The sequence below is a fragment of the Pelodiscus sinensis genome, chromosome 9 (genome assembly GCF_052426305.1).
Source record: "Pelodiscus sinensis isolate ZL-2025 chromosome 9, ASM5242630v1, whole genome shotgun sequence".
Lineage (NCBI taxonomy): Eukaryota > Metazoa > Chordata > Testudines > Trionychidae > Pelodiscus > Pelodiscus sinensis.
The window spans coordinates 22,974,849-22,999,713 of NC_143060.1; the positions used below are offsets into that span (position 1 = coordinate 22,974,849).

At 42.5% G+C, this 24,865-nt stretch overlaps 1 protein-coding gene across 2 annotated transcripts in view; it reads right to left on the minus strand.

The window, feature by feature from the left end:
• Positions 1-24,865, minus strand: part of ANKRD13C (ankyrin repeat domain 13C) — a 66,683-nt gene that overhangs the window by 40,022 nt on the left and 1,796 nt on the right. For both annotated transcript variants that reach the window (XM_075936232.2, XM_075936233.2), the window contains exon 2: positions 1,610-1,651. In XM_075936232.2, the coding sequence (XP_075792347.1) occupies positions 1,610-1,651 (42 nt within the window). The remainder of the gene's footprint in view (positions 1-1,609; positions 1,652-24,865) is intronic.

Here is a 24,865-nt window from a genome sequence, read left to right on the forward strand (position 1 = left end):
AGTCCTGCCGCCCGGGTCCTCCGCGGCTTTCCTCCACATCTCCCTGGTCTGCTGTGGGACCCTCCCCCAGCAGACCAGGGAGACACGGAGCAAAGCCGCGGAGGACCCAGGGGGCGGCACCGCGGCGCGTCTCGGTCCCGCCGCCCGCGTTTCCATGGTCTGCTGCAGCTAGTGCGCCTCCCCTCCTCCCCAGCAGACCTCCCCAGCAGACCCCCCCAGCTCCTCAGCGCTACTGGACCAACCCTGGACCAACCCGGCAGTACCCCAGCTGCTCTGCCCCAGGCATCCTGATTCAGCCGCTGCTGGTCAGTTTCAGCAGCGGCTGACTTGGGGACGCCTGGGGCAGAGCAGCTGGGGTGCTGCTGGGTTGGTCCAGTAGCGCCAAGGAGTGAGGAGCGGCGCTACTGGACCATCCCAGCAGCACCCCAGCTGCTCTGCCCCAGGCGTCCCCAAGTCAGCCGCTGCTGAAACTGACCAGCGGCTGACTACAGGAAGCCCGAGGCAGAGTTACTCTTCCCTGGGCTTCCTGTAGTCAGCCGCTGGTCAGTTTCAGCAGCGGCTGAATCTGGACGCCAGTTCCGACTTAAGTACAAATTCAACTTAAGTACAAACCTACAGTCCCTATCTTGTACGTAACCCGGGGACTGCCTGTAGCCACCTGTGGTTAGTGGCTTGTGTGTTGGACACCACAGAACTAAAAGTTTAATTTTACCCAACCTACCTAACAATGATTAAAAGCACTAATTTCAGATGGTTCTTGATTCCCCCCCCACCCTCCTCTAGCTTTTTGTTTGTTTTAAATGTGAGTTTTTCCTCTTTCCTGCTTTCTGGTACACAGGTAGCTAGACTGGAAGAACACTCTGGCTTCTGCTGCTTAGTCAACTCATGTGAGGCACCCACCTGTTTCAATATCCCCTTCTCATCCTGTTCTCGTGGAGAGATTTAGCTACAGGAGAAGAAATAATAGCACCTTCCTGGAGGACTACTTCCAGGGTGAGGATAAAAAAGCAACTCTGGTCACACCTCTTTTCCCTCTAACTCGATGACTCTCTAGGTGTCACTGTTTCCTAATAGCTCTGTAAGTGGAGAAAATCTGTTCTATTTAGTCTCCTCTTAGACTCTCAGAAGACTGCCTAGTGAATGCCCATCTATTATAGGTCATTTTTCTGGCTCCAAAGACCTCTCATATACTTCCATTCATATCTCAGATTCCCCCTGCCACCCTGGTTTTGGCATCTTTATCCCCACTCTCTAAAGTTTATTTTCTAATCTCACATACCCTCTTTTTCCCGAAAGACTCCTCACCTTGTAATTGAAAAAAAAAAGAAGTAAAAAAAAAAACCTAAATAGTCTAGCAGCACCTTAAACAAAACATGTAGATGGGTTCTGCCCACGAAAGCTCATGATACCATCTACATGTTTTGTTAGTCTTTAAGGTGCTACTAGGCTATTTGCTGTTTAATTTTTTACTGTTACATATTAACTCAGGTACCCCCTCTGAAGATCTTGTAATTGAACACATTCAATTAAAGTCTATTTTTAGTCAACTTTTCCAACCATTTCTCCTTCCTAAAATCTTGAGAGAAATCCAAGAATATAAGATACCAACCTTTATGTCCCAACATCACAGCAAGATGTAATGGAGTGTTTCCTGCAATGGGAGAAAAAAAGGAAATGATTAGATTCACGGTACGAGAATCTGGGTGGATTGATTTAAATCATTGGTTTAAATCACCAAAAAAAAGATTTAAATCAATTTCCTATTGATATTTCTTCCCATATTACTTAATATGCTAATCTGATCACTAAAACATGTTAACTTACAACTTAGTGCAGCATTTTACACTTTGTGTACTTTTTTTAGATAACTCCATTTTATTAATTTAGGAAATAATCCATTATACTCATTACCATGTCAAGCTACAGATGCAGCAGTACAGTAGAAATAGTAAGAACTAAAACACATACTCAAAACACAACAGCACTTATTTTATTAAACTAAATCTTAAATGTTACATAAATAGTTCACATTTATAACTGCAGCTCTCTCCCAGGTTGCCAGCTGTCCTAAAACTTTTTTCATTTTCAAATTTAAACAACTCTAACAGACAAGTCCTCAGAACACTAAATGTACAGTGTCTTTAAAACTTCTACAACTAGCTTTCTTGCGATGTTCCATTCCTGTATCTAGGCTCCAAATCATCTTCTTGCACTGCTTACACTTGACATTTTCTTTTTCCAAGGGAAGGAATTTATTTAAAATATTCCCAGATAGGGTGTCTCATGCTCAGAAGCCATGACCATTTTTCTGTGGCAAAAGTGTGGGGGAATAGAGGAAGATGTGTGCGTGCTGAATACTGTCTTCCCTTTTTCTTTTCAGTCCATTCTAGGGATGTAAGCAATTAGTTGATCAGATAAGCAAATGATTAATCAGATAGTTGAGTAGTGACTTGACTAGTCACTCCCCGCCCCCCATGCCGCCTCTATCAGAGAGAGGTGGCGGGGGGGAGGGGGGGAACAGGAACCGGTGCTGGGAGAACCAGCTTTAAGCCAGTTCCCCCAAGCCCTATGGGTATGGTGACCATATTTTCTGAACCAAAATTAGAGACACATTAGCCACACCCCCTGCCTCATGTTAACCACACCCCTGACCCCCATTAACCATGCCCCCTGACCCCCATTAGCCCCAGCACTGGAGGTAACATTCTGGGGGTCAAGATGGACACATGACCAGAAATAAAAGGTGTCATGTGACCCCCCCCCCCCCCAAGAACTTTTCCCACCATCCTCCTACCAATAGGGATGAGTTTGACCCCCACCAAACCTCCCTCATGAAACTATCCTGCAGTTGCATTAACCCAATGTGTGTTGCATTAACTCAGGGGGAGGCAGAGAGACTGGGTACCTTGGTACCTTCCCCTTTCTTCTCCTGTCCTACCCCCTCCCCTCAGCATAAGCCCCTTACTCTCTCATCTCCCTTCCCCCCCTCACCTTCTGCCTTCCAGTTTGCGGGGCTGGAGTCTGTGGTCAGGCCCCAGAAGTCCCCACAGCCCAGGCCCCAGCTGCTTCCGAGGCAGGACCACTTGCCGGGCCTGGAGCTGAGCCATGCGGTGCTAATTTTACTGAAGTCCCCACACCAGCTTTGGCTCCCAATAGCAGCAGCACGGGGGTGGAAGCCCCCCCCCAACCTGCCATGCGGAGCATGGCTGTGTAAGCAGGTCCGTGCACTACTGCTCCCCCAGCGGGGTGGGAAGGGGCGGAGAGAGAAAGGGCTGAGCACACAGCGCACTGGTAGAGCCTGAACATACCCCACGCTGCAGCGCTCCAGCTGGGCTCTGCACAGTCTCTGCCGGGACTCTGGCAGCCGCTCCCAGGAGCGGCTTGCCAGGTTTATCCCCTTCCCCCGTCCAGCAGCGGAGGCGGCTGCCTGGGGATGGAGGAGGCAGCATGGCCACAGTGGGAGGGAAGGACCATGGGGGAGAAGCTGGATCCCAGCAGCACTGTCTCTGGGGTGCCCCGCTGCCACTATCATAGGCAATGGGAAGAGGGGGGTGCAGGGATAGGGGAGCTGCTCTCTATCCTCCCCCCCCCCCACCTCCGGACAGGGGCTGTTGCTGCCAAGCAACCCCTGGCTGCCTCAAACAGGGGGATGGTGCTGGAGCAGTCTGTCTGCAGCAAACAGGGGCTGCTAGACTCAGCACTACCCATGACCAAGTAGTCCTGGCTTGAGTTGGCTCCTGGAGCTAACCCCCACTGTGGCTCTTCAAAGCAGCGCTTATTGACTAATCGTACAGTATAATACAAATTGCATTAACTATACAATTAGCCAGATAATCGCATTTTAGCATCCTTAGTCCATCCCACTGTTCTTTCTTGCACTGCCTCCATCCTTTCCTATATATTGTCTCTGTGTCTTAAGACAATGTCTTAACTAACTCCTCTGCCATGCTTGGCCCAAGTCCATCACCACATAAACACAGAACAAAACAATCCCAACCAGTGTGCGTGTGACTTTACTCTGCTGAGAAACAGAAATTCAAAGCCCAGAACTTTCAAGAAGCAAGAGCTGGTAATTAGGCTGGACAGTCTGAGCTATTAATTCATTTTATGAAACTAAGAGAATATGTAGCATGTTTGTGATAAGGTTAATTGTAGCTTATTTTAAATTAGAAATTTAGTATTTTATCGATTTAAAAAAATCAAAAGATCCAGTTTTAAATGTTAAAAAATCCATTGTTTAGAAAACAATCATTGACTTTTATCTACCAAGACAAGTCAGAAAAGTCTCAGATCTTATCAAGAACAACAGATGTAGACTATGCACAACTACTACACACAGAATAATTGTGATAAAATTTTAAAGAGTGAGATGCTGGCAAACAAAGTATCAGGTCATGCTAGAACCTCTAAAGCCTCCTTGAACACTAACAAATGTATAGCTAGAAACCAGTCTGGTTCACCTGTGTATTAGTACTGTTAAAACAGATGTTAAGTTTATAACAATGTGCTAGATTTTATGAAATCTAGGAGTCTGGATGTATTCATCTTACCATATAACTTCCATACTCCATTTTATGAGATTACATTAAATGTTTGCATTGTAATCCACAGGGCTTGACAAACCACGACTGGCTAAAATCTACTCGCCACGGGAGAGTAGATATAGTGGATTACCAGAGCTCGACAAATCAGTGTAACAGAAAGTATTAGGTTCTGCCCATGAAGAGGGCCCATTGAAACCAATATATTGTGAAACATTAAAGAACAAAGACTTTGGTTATTGCTCCCCCACATACGCATGAAAAGGAGACTGCAGGTGAACTAGTCTCATCTTAAACTCTGGGGTGAGGGAATAAAAATCCCTGACAAGAAGGAACCGTATTTCTATGGTGTTTGAATACTGAGGGAAGAAGATGGTTAAGCACTAACAAGGGATCCCCACCTGTTTGGCCTGGGTTAGCCCTAAAAGACATACTTGGCTTACATTACCACAGCTTTTACTGTCCTTTTGAAAACTAAGACTAATTCATTTGTGTGTATATTTTTACCTGCTTTAACCTTGTAAATAAACTTTTTCTCTTTATTAATAACTCTTTAGTTAATTTATGATAGGACTGGCTCTAAGCATTGTCTTTGATATAGCATCTAAGATACTGTCACTTATCCCAGGTTTATTGTAAGTAACCTGAATATTATTGTAGTTTTGGGGGTGAGGAACTATCTATATAAAAAAAGCTAGTGTATTTGAATAGCAAACCCAAATGTGACTCAATGTTAAGGATGCTATAGTGTTGAGTATATTACATTTGATGCATTTGATTGGCGAAATAGAAGTACAGGTTGTACCTCTTTAGTCAGGCACTCTCTGGTCCAGCAATATCCACTGTCCACCATGATTTTAATTGGCCAGATGTCCACTTATCATGGGTGTGGCCCCATTTTGTTTACAGCCACCAGTCCAGGGTCTCAAGTTCAACCTATATAGAACTATCAGTCTGGGGTTCGAGTACTCCTTTCAGTCTGTCCTGAGACTAGTACTCATGCTTGTGAGTAACTTTAGACAGTCTGACATATTTTATATTTTCTTTTCCAGACATTCAGTAATACTAAAACCAGTTTTACTAGAATTAGACAACTAATGGTCTTTAGATCGAAGAGTGGAGTACTATGTACCATGTTCTGGATAGAGAAGATGTTCCCAAACTCTGAGATGCACCACCCCCCAAGGGCAGCACAGAGGAATATTCAGAGGAGCACAACTAGAATCTGAGACAGCCCCCATAAGAGGGGTGGAGAGGGAGCTCAACCCAGCTCCACGCCAGACCCATGCCGGGGGCCCTGGCTGCCTGCCTTACGCTTGCCCTTACTCAGTCCATGTTTCCATCTCCCAAAGCCTCAGCCCCACTCCTGCTTTGGCGGGGGACACCAGACACAGGTAAAAGGGGGACAAGGTAATACGTTTAGGGACCACTGGGTTAGAGCAATATTTTGATTATACTGAACTGATATATATTAAACCTCCTTTACAGATTTAACAAAAAAAGTCTCAGGGTCAAACAAAAGGCCATCAGCAACAGTTGGTAAGTCTTAAATCTGCATAGAGGCAACAAGGGGGGAGTGACTATTCGATTATCCTGTCAACTATCTGATAAGCATTTGCTTATCGGATAGTTGACTGGTCCATTACATCCCTACTCTGGTCAGCAGTTTCAATTCCACTGTGCTGCAGCCACATGACCAGAAATCCATCCTACCACTTTGGAATCTCCACGAAACCTGAATTCTGTTTCCCGCTGGCTAGCTTTTCTGTGCGAGTTCACACAAAAAGGATAGACACTGACTGGTTTCATCCACATGGCTGTTGAGGAATTTGATGCAATGCATGAGATACACCACACAGGGCTGACTTTACAAACTGTGGCAGCCTACGCAGCCTGAGCACCTGGACTCCCCCTCTTCCCTGTGGACTGGCTCAGCATATAGTAGTTTCATGGCATCTTCCCAGGTGCCCATAACCGACCATCACACCAAATGCTCTCCCACTTGAATAGCTGCGGAGTTGTGAGAGCTGATCAGTGTATGGGGAGAGGAGTTTGTTCAGTCCCAACCACGAGTGACCCATAGGAACTGGGACAGATACCTGAACATTTCTTGACCCTTGTGTGGAATGGGGTATGAGCGGGACACTTTCAGGCTTTAAAGGCACATTCCTGGCCATATTTATTTCAGTGCCCCTCATTTTCAAAGTGCACCCTCAAAGCCTCTCTGATGTTAACGCAGCACTATGAGCTCCTTTAACAGTTTTTTAGTGTCTGGCTGCTCAAACTCTGCAGCCATGCACCGTGCCTCAGTACTCCACCCTGAGCAAACAATTCCCCGTTAAACTGGCACAAATTATGCAAAATGCAACAAGCTGCAATAACCATGGGGACACTGTCTCTAGCCTACCACAGAGACACCTCCATCTCATTCAACTTCCCAAAGGTGCATTCAACCACCATGCAAGCACGTGCTCAGCCTGTTAAAACACTACTTACTACAGGTGCCCCATGTGCCGTTTCCTGAGCCAGGGCTGCAAGGCATAAGCTGGGTCACAATGAACATTTCCACATCTCCCACTACTCTTGTGGTCTGGAAAGAAAATCCTTGCCTGCAGCTTTCTGTACAGGCCAGTGTTCCTGAAGATGTGTGCATCATGGATCTTTCCAGATCACCCTGTATTGATGTCAGAAACGCCCACACTTTATCCTTAAGCACCTGCATCACCATCGAGAAGTATCCTAAAGTTCAGGAGCCACTGGTCTTCATCCCATACCTGCATGATGATACGATCCCAGCAATCAATGCTCGTTTGCCTAATCCAAAAGCGGCCATCTACCCCATATAGCTGTTCTTTGTGCCTTCCAAATGCAATGACAGGATACCTCTTTCCATACAACACACACAGAGGCGCCTCTAAGTCTTCTTCCTCTGTCAGTACTTTCAAGATGATCTCTGCTGCCATGTGCAAAGTCCTCACCACAGCAACAGAACATTTGAGACAAATGTGGGATCCATTCTTTTTTGCTGCAGATTCCAGAGCTCACAGCACAGAATGACTGTTGAAAAAAAAAGTTGCTAAAGGATGCCAGAAGCTCCTGAACAATGTGGTGAGCGACAGGATGTTTTGCATAGTCCCCAGATGCCCCAAGCTGTGTTCTGAATATTTTAACTATTCTATTGATTTTAGCTCTTTAAAAAAAAAAAAAAAAAACTAACACAGTTTCTTGTAATTGTGTGTAAGTCTGGATAAGTCTTGTTTCTTTAAAGCAGCACTGCAGAAAATAAGAACTAACACCATATGCAAGGAAGTTATGTAATTTTGTGTATATTTTTGAGAGATAGCCTATGGCATTTGGGGACTGTGTTATCTCAAAGCACTAAGACAATACGTTCGCACTTATGCTTTTAAAGCAGACCTCATAAAATCTCTGCCCCAGCCAGGAACACAGTCACAAACAGAGGTCATGAATTAGTCAAAAAGATGTGCTGTGAAAACCACTCCCCTCTAAGTCACCAACAACATGTTAAACTGGTACATCCTAGTTCATTATGCAATATTAACTCAATTGCCAAGTTAACAAGAATTATAAGAATATTTTTGCACTAGGGATGTAAGCGAATAGTTAGTCAACAACTCACATTCCCCTCCCCTTGCTGTGCCCCTGTATCAGAAGAAGTCGGGGGGGGGGGGGGAGCAGGAGCTGGTGCTGGGGGGAGCTGTATTAAAAGCCGGTTCCCCTCAGCATTGTCTTCACAGTGCCTCCTGCCCCTCTCCTGGTTTTTAAACTGGCTCCCCTCACAAACTGCCTCCCACCTGCACCCCATGCACAGGGTGGCAGAGAGCTCCCCAGGTGTGGGGCTGGACTGCACTGGCTGCTGGCCCTGCCCCCCAAGGATTATAGAATAGTTGACTAATCACTAAGTATTCATGTGGTTAGCTGACCCTCATTCTTAGATTATCCAATAACTAACATCCCTATTTTGTACCCAACTATGCTCTCTGCAAAATGTGGGAAATGTCTGCCTAAATATGCATCATATGAATAAGTCTATACCACAATCCAACACAAATGATTTTAAAAAAAAAAAACTGTTGGTCAGGAGTACACAGGGATTTAAAAGTCCGTTCATCTATATACCTATGACAAGTAAGTATCTTTTGCATACAAATCTCATTGGCTTCTGCAGAATCTAAATTTAATTTAAAACATTAAGCTTTATTATTCAAAATTTCTTCCAAACATCCAAAATTCACTCACAGAAAACTGACTTCCCAGTTCACGGACAGACAGAGCTCCAGTGCCTGGGACATCTCAGCACTTTGCCACGCTATAACAAAATGAAAACTAGCCAGACTCTTACTACTTTCCTAAGCACTTTTCAGAATTCTTACCAATTTCATTCTACCAATGATTGGGAAAGCTCTCAGAAACAGAGCTAGTCAACAGGGAAGCGTCTTAAATAAATTAAAAGATTGTGGAAGGGTAGACTATGGCTCTTGTTTATTACAGTGAAACCTTTGTTATCCGGCACACTGTTAACCAGAAAACTTTGTTAATCGGCACTGCCCCCAGCCACAATACTGTCACATCTTCAGACACATAGGCCTTGCTTCGTTTCCCAAGATTGGCTTAAGTAAAAAAAAAAAAAAAAAAAAATGTTAAGAAGTACTCCTCATCTTGAACTCAAAACAGGAATGTGAGACCAACTGCCTCTCACTACAAAACTACCAATATTAAAAACTTGAGTTTTACTATTATTGTCCATTGGTTTTTCCTAGGATGGGACCCTCAGATAACTGGAATTTTTAGATAACCAAAACGCCCTAATCCCCGAGCTTGCCGGATAACACAAGTTTTACTGTATTTCAACTGTGCTAGTGCCAAGGAGCCTCAATGAGGGACCAGGATTGTGCTAGGCACTGTAGAAAAACATAACAAGTACAGTTCTTGCCCAAAATATCTTGCAAATCAACTACAAAACAAGAGTGATATGACAGATGTGGGGTGACAAGGAAACGAGACATACATTACATTTGTCAGGAAGCTAGAGGAGAGGCTAAGTAACAGATTCTCACATGTCATTACAAAAACCAGGAGGTTCTAGTGTGAGGAAAGTCAGTAAGGACAGAGAAAAATTCTTCTTTTTCCCAACAATTTATCAGACAGAGGCTGAAGCTCCTTAAGCAAAATCCAGGAAGAGTACTCTAGGAATTCCAGTACTCTCACCTTTGACAGCAAGTTGTTCAAAAAAAATCTTTGCTTCTCACCTGGGCATTGACCCTGAACAGGGCCATCATTTTTTCATACTGGTCCTTAGTCTTCTGGCTATTAGATGCATGGCCTACATTTCTGTGAGTAGAGGAGCATGGAAATAAAGGGAACACTGACGGGGTAAATTAGAAACATTTTGGTAGAAGGACAAAATAATGAAGGAAATAAGGGGGAAAAGCCAGAAAGCACAACATAGGAAGACACAGAAGGTTATAAAGAAACATTATAGTCTATTACGAGAAGAGTGAAAGCAAATATAAAGGTAGTATTATAAGCAAGAGATGCAAGTTACATTGTAAAGATACTTGCTGTAGAAAATTAGATGAAGTACACAAACAACATGTTATTTCATGGTACTAGCAGGCTGCAACCCATGCTTGCTACACTCACCAACCCCCACGCCCACCCCCACCTCTGGCGGCTTTCTTGACCAGAGAGCATGAGAACATGTCATTGTATCACATGGCAGGAAAAACTTTTTGAGAGAGACAGAAAGATAAAGTGAAAAGGGGTTGCTTGGAGCTGGGAAAGGAGTCTAGAATCTTTCACAATGAACAACAGTTTTTTGTTTTTGTTTTTTAAACCCTGGTACTAATACATTGTCATCCAAAAGTATGTGGACATATGGTCAAATTTTGAGGCCCTTAACTCACCCTCCTCTTTTATTTTTTAAATCAAGCCCATTTAGTTAGACAGCAAGTTTTCTGAACTTATTTAAGGATGTGAACATACTGCTTAAAGCATGAAGAATATTTACTTGAAAATGCTTTAGTTTGGAATTAAGCATTCAATAATATACACAGCACTAATAAATTAATGAAATCAAACAAAAGTACTTTTTAACTGTTAAAAATACTGGAGCATCTTCTACACAATTATCACAAGTTAAGATACTCTAAAATGAGGCTGCGGTGATAAATTGGTTTGAAGAGGACACCAGGGAAGTGGCTGTGGAGTTGAGTCATATTTCAAGAATATGATATCAAAAGGCATTGCTGGCCATGGATCAGCAGTGCCAACAGATTGAGGCATTTTAAAAAGATGGCAAGAAAATGTTATATTGTTAATTTCAAGAGCAAGTTTAAGCATTGAAGACCAAAACTAAATTATTAAAACTAATGTGTAAAAATACTTTACATAACAGCAAGAAGCGGTGTGAAATTATGCACTTGCTATTGTTTGAGTTTAAGTATTCAGGAGAGGTTCTGGGCAGTAGTCCTAAGGAGCTGAAGTCTTCAATTTTGTTCAAAGAACAAAGACACGTTTCCCCATGCTTCCCAGTCAATGTACCTCAATTCTGACCTGAAAAGACCTCACACCTAAGGTTGAAAGTAGGGATGTTAGCTATCGGGTAATATAATAGTCGACTAACTGCATGAATTCTTAGTAGTTAGTTGACTATTCTATAGTCCCCAGGGGGAAGGCCAGAAGCCATGAGCTCCGGCCCCACTCCCAGGGAGAATCCTGCGGCCCCCACACTGCAATCTCCGTATCAGAGGCAGTATTGTAAACCTCTGTCTGCGGGGAGCCCAGGCTCACCACGGGCAGAGGCTACTTCACGGCAACCTCCCCAACCCTTGTGCTGCTGCCTCTGATAGAGGTAGCAGTGTGGGGGTGGCAGGCAGTACTGGGAGGAGCCAGTTTGCAAGCTGGTTTCTGCCAGTACTGGATCCTGCTTCTCCCCCACCCTGGCCTCTGATACAGAAGCAGCAAGGGGAGAGAATGTGAGGAGTCACCTAGATCAACTGATAAACCTAGTTTATTCGTTAATTGTCTAGTCAACTACTCATTCACATCCATAGCTAAAAGGAGAAGTCAACCAACAATATATGATTACAACATTTATATTGTGGTAGGATCTGAAGAATACAGCTAAGGTTTGGCCCTCGACATTGTACTAACACTAAAGTGACTGTCTCTGCCCCCAAAGAGCTTAACTAATTCAAGAGATCCTGTTTCATCCTCCCATGCCCCAATTTGCATTTCTTACATAAACTTAAGCCTAGAGGATCTGAAAACAAAATGAGAAGCAGAGGATAATTCGGCAATCAATTGATCTTAAGACTCAGATGCAGGTAAATTTCCCAATAGGAAGTTTTTTAAAAAGCAAGAAGCAAGTTTTGAATCACAGGAACTAAAATAGTTCAGCTCTGTATCAAAAAGAGTGAATACATTTAATTATGACTTGATCCAAACAGCATGAAATGTGACCAATGAATTTACAGAAACTAATAATCAAGGTAGATTTCAGCATGATACCAAGATGGTACAAAATCCCTGATTATACAGATTGAACCTCTGTAGTCTGGCACCAGTACCAAACCAGAGAATTTGCCAAACCACCAGAGGTCAACCATGGCCCGAGGGCTCCAATGCCAGCCCCAGGGTCCCAGCCCGAGTCTCTCTGTTGCTGCTGCCAGGCCATGGTCCTAGCCACAGGCTCTGCTCCTGGTCTGCAGCCACCCCCAGCTGTTATCCCAGCCTGAGACAGTGTGGGGGGAAGGAAACTTGACCCCCCACTGACAATAAGATGACATCAGGCTAACTAAAATTATGCTGGACCACAGATGTTGCCAAAACAAGCAGTGCTGGACTAGAGAGGTTCAACTTGTACTTACAGTCCATACAATAATGGAATGGTGTCTAACAAATATTCACTCAACTCCTAAAAAAGGAGGAGGAAGAATAGCTATTTCAGAATGAATTAAGAGTGGCTAGTTTGTAATGGAGCATCACTGAAAATTGCACATCACCTATTGCACAACTTTTGGCAGAATACCTCCCTTTGTCAGTTTATTAGCCTCATCTAAGAAACCCACACAGCTCATCAGAAATGCATTAAGTGCTATTAGGGGCAAATGTGTCTCAAACTGATAAAATGCCAAAATTGTAATATGGCACACAAAATGGTCCTAGATGCCTCCTAGTACTTGTAAATTGCAAAGTCTCACTTTTATAATCTAATTAGGTAATGTCCATACAATGTGAATTTAAAAAATCAAAACAGAATTCCAAATCAATGGAAGAAGGCAATCTTAATAATTTTAATATTTCCATATTAAATGTACCTCTCATCTTAAGCTTATTAATTATGGCACTTAAAGTAAGGCTTCTCAAAGGTATTACCAAGTACAGTATCAGCCTATACTGTATCTAGGGATGCTATAATATAGATTTTTTTTAAAACGTGTTAAGATTGCTACAATCTAATTACAACCGGGAAGCCTAAACTATGGAAGCCTAACATTTTACCTTCTTACAGAAACCCTAACGTAAAATTAGCAGTGATCAGACACCATCTGTAAGAGCCACGTAGTAAGATTAACTTTTCTTAATGAGCCAGAAAACATCTTACAGTGTACAAAAGAATGTTTAAGACTAAAACCATCTTTTCATAATACTTTAATATTATGTAATCAAAATTCCTTATTGTAGAGTACTAACTTATGTATCACTAATGTAAAATCTGTATTATAACAAAATCCATTCTATAACAGAAGCACGAAGCAAGTCACTTATGAAATAGGAAGTTACAATCATTTACAGTAAGATCTTGCTTTTTACAAGTATCAGAGGGGCAGCTGTGTTAGTCTGAATCAGCATAAACAACAAGAAGTCCTCTGGCACCTTGTAGACTAACAGATTTATTGGAGCATAAGCTTTCGTGGGCAAAGACCCACTTCGTCAGATGCACATTTTTTGCTTTTTACAGTGACTGAGACTACATATACAAAAGGGACAGATGCTAAACAGTCTATTACTGGAATAACAAGAAGAAATTAAAGTAAAGTACACTATAGTATAGAGCCTCATGCAATACACTTGGATTGGACACATTTTAGAAGTAGTGGGAGGTGTGTTTGGAGGAGAGTGAAATACCAAACATATGACAAAGTCATAGTATACAGTACTGTCATAGTTGTACTGATCTCAGGAAATTAGATAGACAAGGTAAGAGAGGTAATATCTTTAACTAGACCAATTTCAGGTGAGTAAGTCAAGCTTTTGAGATCAGAGAGCTCTTTTTTAAGTTCAGTAACTTAAGGAAAACACAGGTTATTGGTCATCAGATTCATTCTCATTCCACACACTATATTTGCAGTCACCCCTCCCATGTATATTATGTATATAATGCCACAAGTTCTTTAATGTCAATTTTGGAAGATATGTTAGTGGATCATTTATATTTTTGTAACTATTAAAGTTCTGACATGCATAAACTTCTAAGATAAGTAGTTAACAGGTATTAACAGCTATTGAAATGATTATGTAAACTTCAAGTGACTACTGTGTGCAATAGTGTTAGTTTCCCATAGGTCACCATAAAGCAATTAATGTAGACCAAATCAAGAGATTAAAATTCATTAGATATTGATTCTTTACACATTTAAGATCAGATTTTTGGCTGGGGGAGGCTCATCCAAGCTATTACATATGCATGTTTTAGGCTCCAGGGTTTGCATGTATAAAATCCATCATCTCTATTACTGGTTGGACTTCCCTAGGCCAGCATCCTCATAACCTGACCAGTCCTGGATGAGAGATTTTGCCAGACCTGGGAAGGTCATTTTTGGCTCCCCTGCTACCAGCCTCCCCCAATCCTGGCCCAGCTGCTGGCCCCACTAGACAGCTCCCTGCTGGTGCTGGCCCCTAGGGCTCTCAGCCACCAGCCCTCCACTGTGATTTTCTGGTCCTGGAAGATTCGTGGTCCTGCTTGACCAGAGTACCAGTTTAGAGAGGTTTAAACTATAGTAGAGATTCAAAAGCTCTAGCAGCAAGTGCATTATTTGTACACTTTTGATTCATTCTTATGAAGATGCTAGAGTCTAAAAGTCAAATGAATAGTTTTCAGTGAGCAATTTATCACAAGAAGAGTGGACAAGAAGCTTCTGACATCAAACAAAACTCTTTTGAAATAATGAAACCTATCTTAAACAAGGAACAAAAAGAGAGTTACTCGGAGCCTTATAAAGGCTGAATAAAGTCGTAACTTAAATTGTTTAGATGTAGTCACCATTCCCAGAGGCACTTGCAGATCTTGTAAATATAGGCAGATCTAGTGCCCTTCTCCCCTCCCCTCACATTTTCAGATATATTCTCTATTTGCTTAATCAAAACCTTTCAAGTTTATGATTAAAGAGATGTGGCTTTTTAGGACTTGTCCACATTATAAATGTTGTTTGTAGCAGTTTTAGCTCAGCAGAGTAGATGGTTTCGTTTTTTTTAAAACAACTCTACCTACCTATTGTTGCTTTAGAATTATTTGTACTAAGGCAGTGTCTAAGAGCCCTAGTCACAGGCTACTGCCTCAATATGTTAGTACAGCACACAAAAAAACCTGTCCCTTCCAAAAAAAAGCTTACAATCCAAGTATAACACAGGAAACAACATGTGGATACAGACAGGGAAATATAAGGAAATAATGAGACATGATAGGCTGCAGATGTGTTGAGTGCCGCCTACCTCTTAACTGTATTGTAGGGATAACAGAAAAGAACATGTTAAAGAAGAATTTGAAAAAGGTTTGCAAATGTTTACCAGGAACTCCTCCCAAGTATGAGAGGAAGCACAGAAGCAAGCACAAAGATACCAGTCTGAAAACGTAACAGGTGAGCAATGGAGGCCTGTATCACTGACTGATCAGAAGTAGGAGTCTGATGTCAACTACAATTCTTCAAGCCAGAAACTGTGTTTTTTAGTTTTACTTGATAAATGCCTTGCATATGTTTACACTATAAAAATGAAACCTGTTTTACGCAAAGTTAAAACTGCTTTACTGAAATCCCAGAAGTAAGAATCATCTACACAGCTGAAACTTCAACTTGGCCAACTGGCACATCCTATGTTTTATGACTTGCATTCTACAACATGAATGATAATTTATTAAGCTAATCATTAAGACAAAGAATAGAAAATACTACATTCCTCTTACAGACATCATTTCTGCATTTTCATCCTGTTTTAACTAAAGAACATTTTTCCATTTATATTCCTTTTAAAAGAATTAAGAACTTCTTGAGCATAATACTGTTAAAGAACCTTGACAGGCTTTGAAAGTTCAAATTTTATGAATCAGAGTAAGGAGGCAAGTCTCCAGCTTTGCCATTGCTATGGTTCAGCTAGAAACCATATTCTATTAGATTAGATCAGTAGCACATTTGTTTGCATTATAACTACAACATAGCAAAGGATTTTTTTATTTAAAAACAAAATTTAAAATTTGCAAAATGTACATCATTACAGGTCCTACTCTTGCATTAAAGACATCTTCATACATTCTCCTCCTCTCCCCCCCCCCTCTTTTTTTGAGCATAACATTAAAGAATATTTTTGGAGGATTGTTATGTGCAAGAATGTAAGTTATAATTATTCATCCATCATGTCCTTTAGCTGGGAAAAACTGTCCAAACCATTCCACTCAAGTCTTAAAGTGTGTGACTTAGTACACTTGACTATTTTAAAGTTTCTACCTGGCCAAAACTGAGCAAATACACCTCTGGACATATATCAAACATGGAACGTAAATAAGTCCTGAGCATGAAAAGATGTTATATACTGGAAGTAGGGATGTGAAGGTTTAACCAGTGGGTTCTGGAGAAGCTCCCTGCCTGCCATAGGCAGAGGGCTACTCCAGTCCCTCAGGGGTCCACCGTAGCAAGGGACTGCTCCAGTAGGTCTCCAGCCCTGGCCTGCAGCAGGCAGTGTCCTGGTCAGAACAGCCTCTGTCCACAGGAAGGAGCTGCTCCAACCAGTGTAGCCCCTATATATGGCTGGAGCGGCCACCCCACTTATGCCCTTTTAGCCAGTTAAACAATATGTTTAACTGGTTAGCCAATTAAAATTGATTTTTCATCCTTAACTGTAAACTTTTCACCTTATACTACAAAGTAACTCACTTAAACTGTGCTTACATCAATAGTTTCAGGATGAAAGGCTCCACTCTATTCTGTTGGAGGAGAAAGGGGGAGAGAATGAATCCAACTTTTGCAGAGACAGAAAAATCACAGTAACTGAGACTAACTGCCAGATTCCACACAAGACCACCACAGACAGAGACATCAGAATACTGCCAGGGACTCCACTAGGGTCAGAAGTAGGAAAGAATCTACTCCAAAAGGATATATCCTCACAAACTGCAGCAGGAAAGCTTAAAAGGAATTCACTATGGCTACGTCTACACTGCAAGCTACTTGCGCAAGAACAGCCATTCTTGCGCAAAAACTTGGAGTGTCTACACTGCACACGCATTCTTGTGCAAGTAAATTCACAGTAAAGTGTCAGAACAGAGAGCTTCTTGCACAAGAGTTATTCCTCTCCCCTTGAGGAATAAGCCCTCTTGCACAAGAAACCCCTATGGCTAAAATGACCATCAGAGCTTTCTTACGCAACAGAGCGTCCACACTCAGAGACTCAGACTTTAAGGTCAGAAGGGACCATTATGATCATCTAGTCTGACCCCCTGCACAGTGCAGGCCACAGAATCTCACCCACCCCTCCTAGAATAATCCTCTCACCTATATCTCAGATATTGAAGCCTTCAAATACTTTGAAGACCCCAAGATGCAGAGAATCCTCCAGCTGTGATCTGTACCCCATGCTACAGAGGAAGGCGAAAAACCTCCAGGGCCTCTGCCAATCTACCCTGGAGGAAAATTCCTTCCTGACCCCAAATATGTCAATCAGCTAAACCTTGAGCATGTGGGCAAGACTCATCAGCCAGACACCCAGAAAGTTCTCTATAGTAACTCCTATCATCCCTCCATTGACCTATTTCCCACTGATAATGGTCAATTAGTTACCAAGATCATGTTATCTCATCAAACCATCCCCTTCATAAATCCATCTAGTTTAATCTTGAAACCAGATAGATCTTTTGCCCCCACTACTTCCCTTGGAAGGCCGTTCCAGAACCTCACTCCTCTAATGGTTAGAAACCTTCGTCTAATCTCAATTCTAAACTTCCTACTAGCCAGCTTATCTCCATTTGTTCTTGTGTCCACATTGGTATTAAGCTTAAATAATTCCTCTCCCTCCCTGGTATTTATCCCTCTAATATATTTAAAGAGTGCAATCATGTCCCCCCTCAGCCTTCTTTTGGTTAAGGTAAACAAGCCAAGCTCCTTGAGTCTCCTTTCATAAGACAGGTTTTCCATTCCTTGGATCATCCTAGTGGCCCTTCTTTGTACCTGTTCCAGTTTGAATTCATCCTTCTTAAACATGGGAGACCAGAACTGCACACAGTATTCCAAATGGGGTCTCACCAATGCCTTGTATAATGGCACTAACACCTCCTTATCCCTACTGGAAATACCTCGCCTAATACATCCCAAGACCGTATTAGCCTTTTTCACGGCCATGTCACAATGGCGGCTCATAGTCATTCTATAATCAACCAGGACTCCGAGGTCCTTCGCCTCCTCCGTTACTTCCAACTGATGTGTCCCCAGCTTATAACTAAAATTCTTGTTATTAATCCCTAAATGCATAACCTTACACTTCTCACTATTAAATTTCATCCTATTGCTATCACTCCAATTTACAAGATCATCCAGATCTTCCTGTATGATATCACGATCCTTTTCTGAATTGGCAAGAGCTCCCAACTTTGTGTCATCCGCAAATTTTATCAGGACACTTCCACTTTTGGTGCCAAGGTCAGAGATAAAAAGATAAAATTGGCCCCAAAACTGATCCCTGAGGAACTCCACTAGTAACCTTCCTCCAACCTGACAGTTCACCTTTCAATATGACCCGCTGTGGTCTCCCCTTTAACCAGTTGCTTATCCACCTCTCAACTTTCATATTAATCCCTATCTTTTCTAATTTAACCAATAATTCCCCATGTGATACTGTATCAAATGCCTTACTAAAGTCGAGGTAGATTAGATCCACTGCATTTCCTTTATCTAAAAAATCTGTTACTGTCTCAAAAAAGGAGATCAGGTTGGTTTAGCACGATCTACCTTTTGTAAAACCATGTTGTAATTTGTCCCAATTACCATTAGCCTCAATCTCTCTAACTACTTTCTCCTTCAAAATTTTTTCCAGAATCTTACATACTACAGATGTCAAACTAACAGGCCTATAGTTACCCGAGTCGCTTTTTTCCCCCTTTCTTAAAAATAGGAACTATATTAGCAATTCTCCAGTCAAATGGTACAACCCCTGAGTTTAGAGATTTATTAAAAATTTTTGCTAATGGACTTGCAAGTTCATACTCCAGTTACTTTAATATTCTTGGATGAAGATTATCTGGGGCCTCCGATTTACTCTCATTAAGCTGTTCAAGTTTGGCTTTTACCTACCTCCATATCTTTAGACCCATTTGTTATGTTATCATTATCCCTAAGCTCTTCATTAGCCTCATTAAAGACTGAAGCAAAGTATTTGTTTAAATATTGGGCCATTCTTAGATTATCCTTAACCTCCACTCCATCCTTAGTAATTAGCGGTCCTACTTCTTTTTTTGTTTTTTTCCTAGTTATATGGCTATAAAACCTTTTACTATTGGTTTTAATTCCCTTTGCAAGGTCCAACTCTACCTGACTTTTAGCCTCTCTCACTTTGTCCCTACATGCTCTAACCTCAATAAAGGTAGCTTTCTTTACTGATCCCACCCATTTTCCACTCCTCATATGCTTTCTGCTTTTTCTTAATCACCTCTCTGAGATGCTTGCTCATCCGGCTTGGTCTAACACACCTGCCTATAAATTTTTTCCCTTTTCTTGGGATACAGGCTTCTGACAGCTTCTGCAACTTTAACTTAAAATAATTCCAGGCCTCCTCCACCTCAAGATCCATAATTTCTTTAGTCCAATCAACTTGCCTAACTAATTTCCTTAATTTATTAAAGTTAGCCCTTTTGAAATCAAAAACCCTAGTCTCAGATATATTTTTGTTTATCCTTCCATTTAATTTGAACTGAATTAGCTCATGATCACTCGAGCCAAGGTTGTCCCCTACAACCATTTCATCTATGAGGTCCTCGCTACTCACCAAAACCAAATCTAAAATAGCATCCCCCCCTTGTTGGTTCAGCAACAACTTGATGAAGGAAGTCATCAGCTATCACATCTAGGAAAATCTGAGCCCTATTATTATTACTAGCACTTGTTCTCCAGTCTATATCTGGAAAGTTAAAATCTCCCATGATTACACAGTTTCCATGAGTATTTACTTCATTAAAAACATTAAAGAGGTCTCTATCCATATCCAAATTGGATCCTGGTGGTCTATAACACCCCCCAAGCACTATCCCAGGGGAGGATCTGATAGTTTTCTTTCTCAATGTGATTTTTGCCCAAACAGACTCTGTCTTCTCCATTCCATCACTTTTTATTTCTTTACAATCTACCTCATCTTTGATATACAATGCGACTCCACCACCTTTACCCTTATTTCTGTCTTTCCTAAACAGCACATACCCTTCAATACCTGTACTCCAGTCATGCCTAGTATTCCACCATGTTTCTGTTATTCCTATAATATCTTGTTTCACTTCCTGGACCAATAGTTCTAGTTCCTCCTTTGTGTTACCTAGGCTCCTCGCATTGGTGTACAAACATCTTAATTTTTGCTGTTTGGCCTCATTCACATTCTTTACCCAATTTGGCATGGACATTATACCTCCAATATGACCTATTAGACCAGGGGTCTCCAAACTTTTCAGCCCGAGGGCCGCATTAACTATCAAACAGCAGTTCGGGGGCCAACTACACACTTGAGGTCCAAATAAAAAACAATCAAAACATGGATGTTGTTTTTAATTATTTATGTAATATTATTTTATTCAGTTATTATTTAATAACACATTGATACACTACACATGAACACCTGTATTAGTGTGAATGGTGAAATTGTTTCCTGGATGCCAAAATAGCAGACATTTCTGGCTTTAGATTTGTTGTCCCTAACATCAACAGTGACCTGAGATTATCATCGAACAAGTTTGTTCTCAAATTGTTCTTCACGTAATTTTTTTTCCGTAGACAAAAAGGTCTCCACGGGCCGGATGAGAGGGCCTCGCGGGCCGCATCCGGCCCGCGGGCCGTAGTTTGGAGACCCCTGTATTAGACTAGTATCCACCCTACCCTTCCTCGTGTTCATTCTCCTACCCCCAGCTATATCCTTTCTTACTTCTTTTTCCTCCCTCTCAGTGTTAAAATCCGGCGTAGAGATTACCTGGACATCTCCCAACCGTCTCCCCCAAATTCCTAGTTTAAAGCTCTCTTAATCAGTTGAGCCAACCTCCATCCTAGAAGTGTATTTCCCTACCTACTTAGGTGAAGTCCATCCCTAGAGAACAGTCCTCTGTCCATAAATGCCTCCCAGTGACCATACATCCCAAAGCACTCCTTATAGCACCACTGCCTAAGCCATCTATTGATCATCATAATCCTGTCACATCTTAGTTGCCCTTCTGTAGGAACAGGCAGAATCCCACTAAAGATCACCTGAGCCTCAATTTCCTTGAGCATCCTCCCCAGCCTAGCATAGTCTCCCTTAATTAGTTCCAGCGAGAATCTAGCCGTATCATTTGTTCCTACAGGAAGGATGATCAATGGATTCCTTCCTGCTCCCTTAATAATCCTCTTCAACCTCAGTTCCACATCTCGTATCTTAGCACCTGGCAGACAGCACACCCTTCTATTCTCTGGATCAGCTCTGGTTACAGGCCTATCTATTCTTCTCAATAAGGAGTCCCCAATCACATAGACCTGCCTTTTCCTAGTAACAGTGCAATTCTCTGGTCTATCTCTAGCTTCCTCTGGGTGCAACAGAACTCCCACTCAAACTCCCGTTTACAGCTCTGTTTGCTTGGCTCTTGTGCCGCTGCAGCTATCTATGGACGCTCTTGCGCAAATGCACATATTTCACGCATACACACATGGCAGTGTGGACTCGCTCTTGCACAAGATCTTTTGCACAAGAACTCTTGTACAAGACAGTTCTTGCACAGGAAGCCTGCAGTGTAGCCGTAGCCTATAAGTGGAGTAAGCAAGATGATGAGGGGCTCACTATTGGAAAAGGGAAATTGGTCCTATATGAACTACTGGCAGGAATTACTCTTCTGCTCAACCCCATGGCTTCTGGCCAATCCAGTGGTTCTGGATGACAGAAGGGCCTTCCAGAAAAGCATTATTCCCAGGATTTTCCTCCAAGTGCTGGACTGTCTCAATCCCACTACTCCTTAAAGACGACATGTGACAACCTGTACCCCTATGTTCACCCACTTTTATGAAAGTATGAAAAATTTGGCGCCAAGGATATACTGTTAAGCATCATTTGAAAACTCACAATTCACTGATCATCATTGTCCTGGTAAAGTATGTGGGGCAATGTTGCACATAACGTTATGATTCTTCGGTATGCTATTATTCAACATATTCCAAGTTGGGGGAAGGGAGAAGCCACAAACCTCGTCCCAAGAGACAAAAGCTAGCCAATGTATCAGTCAGGTATCAGTAAATCCAAACACATGGGCTCTGTCTAGACTGGCATGATTTTCTGCAAATACTTTTAATGGAAAAGTTTTTCCATTAAAAGCATTTACGGAAAAGAGCGTCTAGATTGGCATGGACGCTTTTCCACAAAAGTACTTTTTGCAGAAAAGCATCCGTGCCAATCTAGACGTGGTTTTGCGCAAGAAAGCCCCGATTGCCATTTTCGCCATCAAGGCTTTTTTTGCACAAAACAGTTTTTAGCTGTCTACACTGGCCCTCTTGCGCAAAAACATTTCCGGAAAAGGGCTTTTGCCCGAACGGGAACGTCAAAGCATTTGTGCAAGCAGCACTGATTTCGGACAGTAGAACATCAGTGCTTTTGCACAAAATCAAGCGGCCAGTGTAGACAGCTTTTGCGGAAAAACTTGCCAGTCTAGACGCAGCCATGGACATCTGGTTAAGCAGCCATTCTTTGGCAGAAAAGATGGGGTGAATATCTACATCTTGACAAAAGAACAGTGGGGGTTCCCATCCACAGAGGCTGTCTCTCGAACTCCAGCAGAAGAGGATTCTCAAAGGAGAAATAGAAAGCTATAAAAAAGGAGAGAGAGGGGATGCCCCAAGTTATTCCTCCTCCTCCTCCTCTCTCTCTTCCCCCATACCCTGGCATCTGCAGAATAAAGGGAACAGCTTTCGACTGGGGGAGGGATCATGACTGACAGGTTCAGCCAGTAAGACTATTAGAACACATGGTGAGATCTTTACTCTGAATTCACTCTGGCTAGTTAAGATTATTAGTTGAAATTTTATTTCATTTTTTCAACAAATTCTGACTTTTGTGCTTCATTACAAAAAGATTTTATGTGATTATAAATAGTTAAACCATTTTGTTTGAGCCAGACCATCAGTTCTCAAACTTTAATCACCCAACAACCCTCATTTTTATTTAAAATTTTTCACACACCGTCAAGGACCCCCTCCTCAGCCCCATGTCCCATTCCCACTCTACACCTTCTCTCAAACCTCTTCCCAGTCCCGCTTCACACCCTCTCAGAGGCCCAGTCTCCACTTGCTCCACTTCCCTCCATCACCAGCTTTCTAACATCCTCACTCTTTCATGGGAGTAGGACAGGAGATTGGAGTATAGGAGGGAGTGTTGGTGCTGGGGTGTTTGAGGTGTATGAGGGGACTCAGGGTTAGGGTATGGTGGTGTGAATGGAGTGCAGACACTGGGAGGGAGTTTGGCTACAGGAGCAGACTCCAAACCGGGACCAAGAGTTGGAGTGAGGCATCTTCACTTACTGCATCTCCCAGAAATGTCTGCCAGGTCCTTGAGGCCCTTAGGTACAGAGAGGCTCCATGCGCTGACCTCACACCCTCAAGTGTCACCCCCACAGCACCCATTGGTCACACTTCTTGGCCAATAGGAGCTGCAGAACAGGCACTTGAAGTGTGGGCAGCATGCAGAGCCTTCCTGCAGCCTCCTAGAAGCCACATCCAGGAGCTATGCAGAGCTAGGACAGGTAAGGAGACTGCCTTAGTCCCAGACCCTGATGGACTGTACCAACCAGAGCCACCAGAGTTGCTTTGCGTTCACCATTTCCCAACACACAGGAGACACTGGAGGTGAGCTGACCAGTAAACCCCATGGAGTACCTTTGCAGGAGGGAGAGTGTCTGCAGATCCCAGTTTGAGAAATGCTGATCTAGAGCAGTGTGTTTGAACTGAAGTGTTAGGAAAACTCCTTCTGGAACAATACGATTTGTGCATACCACTTTCCATTAAGGAAATAATTGACTTTACGAGCTTGTATTGTCCAGAAAAGTGCGGGGCAGGTCAAGATGTGCATTTCTGAAGGTGAGAATTTGCTAGTGTGGCTCTGCAGTATAATTCAAGGGTGACTGGTTGTAGCACTCTTGCAGTATAACTGGGAATTTACATGCTGGAGGCTGTGTATAAGCAACCCAGGAATGGTAGCCCACACTGCAAAGCAGCATAAAAGGCATCTGCAAGTCAAAGAAGTGAGTGGACACAACTGTTAATCAGTCCAGACTGTACCCTGGGTAACGTCACAGGATGTCTATTCTGAACAGAGTCTTCTCCTAGAGCATATGAGGAAGAAATTTAAGAAACTCAATGTCATCATCTTTCTGACTGGGCTTGTAAGTCCATGTCTGGAAAGGTTTTTCCTAGGGAGGGGAATGGAAGCAAAGGTAATGTATCCCACAATAAGATGGGAAAGAATAGAGGAAGTTTTTCCATATGGCAGAATTAATTAATCCATCTGATTATGATAGCATTAATCAATTCTAAAAGCCTCATCCAGTGGAGAATACAACAGTAGGGAACCTTCCCTTTGGAAACGTTATGCTAGTTGATCAGATAAGCCAAAGGTAGGCAGGGTTCTGTGTCTGGCACCTGAAACATTTGTTTACTTTGCCCACACACAAGGTTGCCAGATTCCACTGGTTTCCATCGACTTACCTTTTTTCCTACTAGTATTACTAAAGTGGCATGCATGTAAAGCAAGAGCACATGAAGTGAGGTGCATTCTGATTGCACACAACACTGTAAGAACCATGTGCTCCATATGCATCCAATCAAAGG